The sequence below is a fragment of the Pundamilia nyererei genome, unplaced genomic scaffold (assembly GCF_000239375.1).
Source record: "Pundamilia nyererei isolate P.nyererei 1_Seehausen unplaced genomic scaffold, PunNye1.0 scaffold00029, whole genome shotgun sequence".
In the NCBI taxonomy this organism is placed as follows: Eukaryota; Metazoa; Chordata; class Actinopteri; order Cichliformes; family Cichlidae; genus Pundamilia; species Pundamilia nyererei.
Genome location: NW_005187430.1, coordinates 4,641,134 through 4,647,830, shown reverse-complemented (window position 1 = coordinate 4,647,830; position 6,697 = coordinate 4,641,134). Strand labels below are relative to the sequence as shown.

At 40.8% G+C, this 6,697-nt stretch overlaps 1 protein-coding gene across 1 annotated transcript; it reads right to left on the bottom strand.

Annotated features, from left to right (window-relative positions):
* Positions 1-4,868: 4,868 nt before the first annotated feature.
* LOC102194222 (probable G-protein coupled receptor 151) lies at positions 4,869-5,915 on the bottom strand. The gene has a single exon (XM_005728711.1). The coding sequence runs from the start codon at positions 5,913-5,915 to the stop codon at positions 4,869-4,871; it is 1,047 nt and encodes a 348-aa protein (XP_005728768.1).
* Between the last annotated feature and the right edge of the window lie 782 nt (positions 5,916-6,697).

The following is a 6,697-nucleotide window of genomic DNA, read 5'->3' as shown; positions in this document are numbered from 1 at the left end:
CAGGGATTTATATCTCCTCCTGATCTCTATCCAGGGACCTTTTGCATGTGTAAACCACTACAATATGGAGCCAAATGTTCAAGTCAATTGACTATGGAGCCACTGCAGTAGTGACAGAAACCAAAGCCTGCGAAGAATCGCTATGAGACACGCTCAAAAAAAGCGAAGGATTCATCTAAGAGAAAAAAAGATGCAAGGTAATGTGTGTTTTAATCCAATGACTCTTATAAAACTGTAGATTTGTGTTAACTATTAGCCATTTACAGTTAGCTTGTTGCTTTGCTGGTGGTTCGTCATGTTATTGTGTTTTATGAGGCATTTTTTGAGCTTTTGCAGTTTTTTTTATTTTTCTGTTCTATTGTTATTAAACTTTCACTGTGTTTTGTGTGCTGTTGAAGCATTTGTCTATTTGCTAGCATTTCCAAAGTTGCAGTGCACCTCATGTCTCAGGGTCACCTGTTATGAATGGAGACTTTTCACCCAGGAAGCCATAACAGCAAAGGGAAATCTACACCTTGTTGTGTGTCTTTCCAGAGTGGAAATGCTCCATCAGAAACAAAGATGTTAAGCTAGGTTCCTTGGTAGTTAGCTCTTGGTATGGAAGATGAGCAAGCAATTGTACTGAGGTTGACTGAAAGGCTAAAAGCTGAATTGCTATTCTGGATTTGACCATCATTACCAGGAGAACTAAAGTGAAAAAGTCCTTGTTAATGTAGAATCACTATGGAAACCAGAGTATAGGAGCTTTGAGAACAATATGTGTACTATCCATGGACTATCCATGTATTGTGTACTTTCTACATCCTTTGTGTTTTATTCAACTTCTCTTGTGTTTTGTGTGCTTTTGCACTGTTTTTTTCTTTTTTCTTTGCTGGTGTTTTCTTAGGTGGCAGAGCATTTGAGCTCTCAGATAATGAAAAAAATAAATAAAGCAAAAAGCATAAATACAATAAAATGACAGTTTTTTAAATAATTAAATATGACAAATTTTCTTTGAGACACATAACATTGTTGAACATTTAATCATCTCATTACCAAGAGGATTTTTACGGGTGTGTCTGTTTGTGACAGGCACCCTAATCACACTTGACACAACAATTATGAAACTGACACTTGCCAGAGACAGATGGACAGGTGCTCTGCAGCTGAGACTGTAGTTGCTGTCTAACTGTGAAATTCTGCCACAGATCTTAGCCAACAGGTCATCAGAACGGGGCCTCAAGTAACGCTCTCTCATGACAGTCATGTCGACACAGTTGCTGCAGAAACATCGTGTGCCTCTGGATGATACTATAAAGCCACACACAGCAGTGCTTCCAGCATAACTGGAACTTTCACAACAGGTGCCAGGCAGCAACTCCGTAAACAAATTTCTGGACATGATCCTGTACAAAAGGAAAATTAGACTTCAGTCATTTAGATGCATTTTGCCAAGATGCTGCTAAACAGTGTTCACATTCAAAACACATCACACAGGTCTAGTTTGGTATTTTTGGAATTAATGTACATTTCAAATGTCACTAAAGCTACATTACCTTAAGAATATTTAGCAAAGTAGCAAGCAACACTTTATTATTACTTTATTATTATGTCAATTAATCCTTCTTTTATAAAACTCATTCAGTCTCTTATATACAAATTCTTATTTTTTACTTTTGGTAATTTGTCAGAAGTTTCAATAAATACTACACTTTAAAACAAATGTATTTCAATTATTTCATAGTTCAGGCTTTAAAGCAGGGGTGGGCAACTCCAGGCCTCGAGAGCCGGTGTCCCTGCAGGTTTTAGATGTGTCCTTGAACCAACACAGCTGATTTAAATGGCTAAATTAGCTCCTCAACATGTCCTAAAGTTCTCCAGAGGCCTGGTAAAGAACTAATCATGTGATTCAGGTGTGTTGACCCAGGGTGAGATCTAAAACCTGCAGGACACCGGCCCTCGAGACCTGGAATTGCCCACCCCTGCTTTAAAGGGATATTCCAACTTGTTAGACTAAGAAAATAGTTTTGTGTCAGACTGCTCCCTCCTACTATTGCTTCTCTGTGCAGTGTTCACCTGCTGCATCACTGAGTGTGCTTGGTCCTCTGTATCAGCCCATCATAGCAGCTGTGCCATCAGTTGCAAGCCAATAGCACAAAAACAATAACATTTTTTTTCCTGAGATGTCCTGCATAACCGTGCTTTCTCACAGCATCACAACTCTGAAGCATGATGCTAAAAAAACATTTAGTGGAGCGAATAATTTTCCCCCCACTGGGGATATAAAAATAATTCAGCAGAGGCAAAGATATCTAGATCAGAGGGCGGGAAAAAGGTTTGATGTTGGTTTGTTTAGTCTCATCTTGAGTGGGCACTCCACTCAGGTTATCCTGTTCTAGGTGTTCAAACAAGCAGCAACTGATGGTGTCTGCAGTTAAGACCTAGCAGAGCATCTCAAGATACCGTGTTACCTTGTCCAGTTATTTTTTAACATCTGAAAATGGGGCACTATGTATCAATTCCAAATGCAATACTGTGGTTAAACCCCTTAAATAAAAGCACAAAGTCTGCACTTCAATCCCATCTTGAATAATATAAAATCATTGAAGATGAGATTGAAGTGCAGAGAAAATGACAAATAATGCACCTAACTGTATTTTAAACTGGGTTGAAAATAATTGTTAATGACACTAATGACACTGTCTGTGTCATTGCTGTTTACTCCCAGATTGTTACGTTTGCTGTTCAAGCCTATAATTTTCAACCAAATAGAATTCGACATATGAATAGCGTATCAGGCACGGGTGCTGACATCCATGCTTTCCTGTGACAGATTGGCTAGTTCACTGAGCCACAGGGAAAAAATAAAACATGCACAATGGCCCCGGAGCTGCAGGTGAATTATTCATCCTATGCATGTGTCACACTTGTCAGTACTTTTACAATATTTTCAGGCCACTTATGCAAAAGGTTGCAAATTAGAACAAAAGAATTAAATAGGTCCATAGTGACCGATGTCAGGAATCGTATTTCAGAGGTTAAAAAAAATCTGATAATAATCAACCTACCAATATTTATTTAGTCACCTTTTAGATGTAAACACATAACCTGTAAATGACTTATTAAAGCAGGATTCAAGAAGTGTAATGACTATGTGTGGTAGTTTCTTTGTGATAACCAAGAATCAGAGCTGCAAAAATGGAGTAGAAATCAGTGTGAAAAAGTGTGAAAAAGTGTTTCTGATTTCCTGTTTTTTTGTATGTTTGTCACACTAGAATGTTTCAAATGATCAAACAAATTTAAATAACACAAGTAAACATAAAATGCAGTTTCTACATGTAGATGTTTATTATCAAGGGGGAAAATACATGGCCCTGTGTGAAAAAGTGATTGTCCCTAAACCTAATAACATGTTGGTCCACACTTAGCTGCAACAACTGCAATCAAGCTTTTGTGATAACTGGCAATGAGGTTTTTTCAACTGTGTGGAGGAATTTTGTCACCCTCATCTTTGCAGAATTGTTGTAATTCATCCACATTGGAGAGTACTGCTGTATTGAGGTCATGCCACAGCATCTCAATCAGATTCAGGTCAGGAGCCTTTGACTAAGCCACTCCAAAGTCTTCATTTTGTTTTTCTTAAGCCATTCAGAGGTGGACTTGCTCGTATGTTTTGGATCATTGTCCTGCTGCAGAACCCAAGTGTGCTTTAGCTTGAGGCCGCACAAATTCTTCTTCATGTTTTAGTAGATGCAGAATTCATGGTTCCATGTGCCACAGCAAGTCTATCAGGTCCTGAGGCAGTAAAACAAACAAAGAGTATCACACTACCACCATCATATTTTACTGTTAGTATGATGTTCCTTTCCTAAAATGCTGTGGTACTTTCAAACACACCTTACAAAAAGTTCAACTTTAACAGGCTCATCAAAACACAAAATGAGGGAACATATTTTGTAAGAATGGTGCTTCGTTCCCACTGTAGAGTTCCAGAGACTTGGAGTATCACTACCAAAGTACACTGAACCTGTTCTGGTATGTAGTGCCAGAAGACCTTACAGAGATGCTTCATGTTGGCTTTCCTTTCATTTAAAATGTGCTTGTTTGATTTTTTTTTCCCTTTTAGAAATAAATGTAAAAAAAAAAAGAGTTGGGTATAATTTTGACATATATTTATTTATGTGATCAGCCATTTTTAGCTACTTTACACTCAAACGGGGGATTATTGCATTTTTTCTTTATCACTTTGTTGATTCATAAAGATGAAAAAAGGGTCATTGAGTGTCCAGCTTATGCACTACTACTTTCTAAAAGTGAATGCTGCTTTCAGTGAAATATCATTATTCACTTGACCCAAATTATGCAGCTGGATTAGTTGTGAATGTAATATGGAGGAATGATCTATTTGTACAGAGCATGGCATGTCAAAACCTTTTGAATTAAATGGAGCGATTTGCTGGCCGAATTGTATTTTATCAGTGATTAAGGTCGGGTGGGTGTTTCAGGGGAAAAACGAAACAGAGCGATTCGTATTTGAGAAGGTTTTAATATCGATGATATGCATCACATGTACACAATCACAATTTGAATGTTCTGAGTATTTACACCGGCTTCTTATCTGTACAAATATCTGCTACATATTAAACATGTCCTAAGTGACGGCGTATCAAAACTGCGGGCAAATAAAATAAATATTCAGATCAAAAGAACAGAAATATGCGTAACACCGAAACATACTGTTTGAGTTTATTTTACATCTAGTCAAGCTTACGATAGCAAACAGGCCACTACAGACTTTCAGCCAGGGTCTGCGTTGTGGGTCAAAAAACTAGCAACCAGTCCAGAACAAGCAGAAATATTCTGCTAAAAGGAAAAAAAGATACTTCTGATTACAACATTTTCTCTTCTCTCTCCCATGGAACCGGGTCCTGGTCCTCTTCCACGTGTGTGTTTCTGCGCCCTGTCCAAAAGTGCTCCACATCTGGGAACGTCTTCTCGTTCCCTGGCGAGATCGCGTTGGTGACGGCGTTTGCCCCGACCTCTGCTCCGTTCCCCTCCGTTTTTGGACATTTTTTTCGGGGCACGCGCTTCTTGCTTCTGCAGGTCCCGATGAACCAGATGCTGATCAGTCCCTGACGCACATCGTCGTACATGGTCATCAAGATGACCGGGGACAAAGAGCTGCATGCGTAAAGGAGGACTTGCGCGAACATCATTAAACCCACGGGAGGCCTGGAGTAGCCGAGTCTGATCCAGGTGAATGTCCCCCACTCCGGCAGCAGCATGAGCCCGAGGGCGCCGCTTAGACACAACAAAACCAGGATAACTTTGCTCTGGTGCTGCGGTCTCGGTGCGTGGTTCACCGCAGTGTGCAGCGTTTTAGTGTAGTAGGCCACTGTGTAGATGACTGGCACAACAAAGGTTGCAGTCGGATAAATTTTGTAGAACAAACTCATGAAGTCAGACGCGCACGCTGGCATTTCGGAGACGCAAATATTGTCGCGGCCATACGGCAGCATGGAGGCAAACAGCATCTGAGGGATGGGAAACATCATGGACACTATCCAAATGAACGCCAGGGCTCCGTGAATCCACGTCGGGTTGTGCAGACCCCCCGTGGCGTTGCTGGGAATCAAAGTGTGTTTGGCTCTGGTGGTGAATGCGAGGATTAAAGTTTTTGCAACCACACACGAGTGCTGGAACCAGTCTGTGGTGCTGCACACAAAACTCCCCAAGGTCCAGGTCTGCTTATAGTAGGTGATGGCGCGCACGGGCGCGCACAATAACAGGATCACCAAATCCGTAGAAGCTAAAGAAGCGAGAAGTGCTTTTACCTCAGAGCCCTTTCCGTTCCTGAAGTCACGGATGAAAATTAGCAAAACGAGCAAATTCCCAACCGCTCCGGACACGCAGACACCGATCAAGAGGACAGGCATGGCTGTCCGGGTGTTCTCCCCTTGAAGAAGTTGAACTCCTCCAATGAAATCAAAAAAGGAGACATTTGATGGTCTTTCAGTATTCATCTCTCCCACCGTGACTTGAAAGTTTGCCTTCGTTAAAGTAACAAAACGTATTCAGCAAACTGTCCCGCAGACGCAAATCCTGGAAGCAGAGCAGTCGGAGGAGCTGTCCGGGGCAACGCAGTGCTGAAGCGCTTCTGACGGGGTCGTGAGCGCATCAGCGAGTGGGTGAGCGGGCAGGCAGGTAGGCTATTTCAAATGCTTCCATTTGGTATCGTCAAGCACTCACGTCACTTTAACAGTGTCGCTCCAGGCTGCAGCCAACCCAAAATGTGAGCGCAGCGGGACATGGTTTACATCCACAACCTCACAAACGTAGTCATGCAAGAGTAATCGTGCCATAATAAGCCTGCGCTACCGTAAATCCACCAATATATGCCTCAAATTTTCGAATTTTGCCAAGTGATATAAATATAGTTCAGTTTTAGGGGAGGGAAACTTGGGTCAACGTGGGGACCAAATTCGCAATTTTAAGACTTTAAAATTATATATAGTGTCACATTTTAATGTTATAGTTTATTTAGTGTAAAGGTAAGATTACAATAATAATAAAAATAAGTAAAAGCAAGATTGTGTGACTTTTGACATCAAATCTCATAGTGAAGGCAGGGCTAAGGCATCTGTGAACCGTTGCTCATAGTGACCAAAAATGCCAACTTTAAAATTGTAAATTCTTCTTTTCTTCTTCCACTAATGCA

Excerpts from the sequence above, each read along its gene's own strand:
- LOC102194222 (XM_005728711.1), bottom strand. The coding sequence starts at position 5,915 with ATGCCTGTCCTCTTGATCGGTGTCTGCGTGTCCGGAGCGGTTGGGAAT.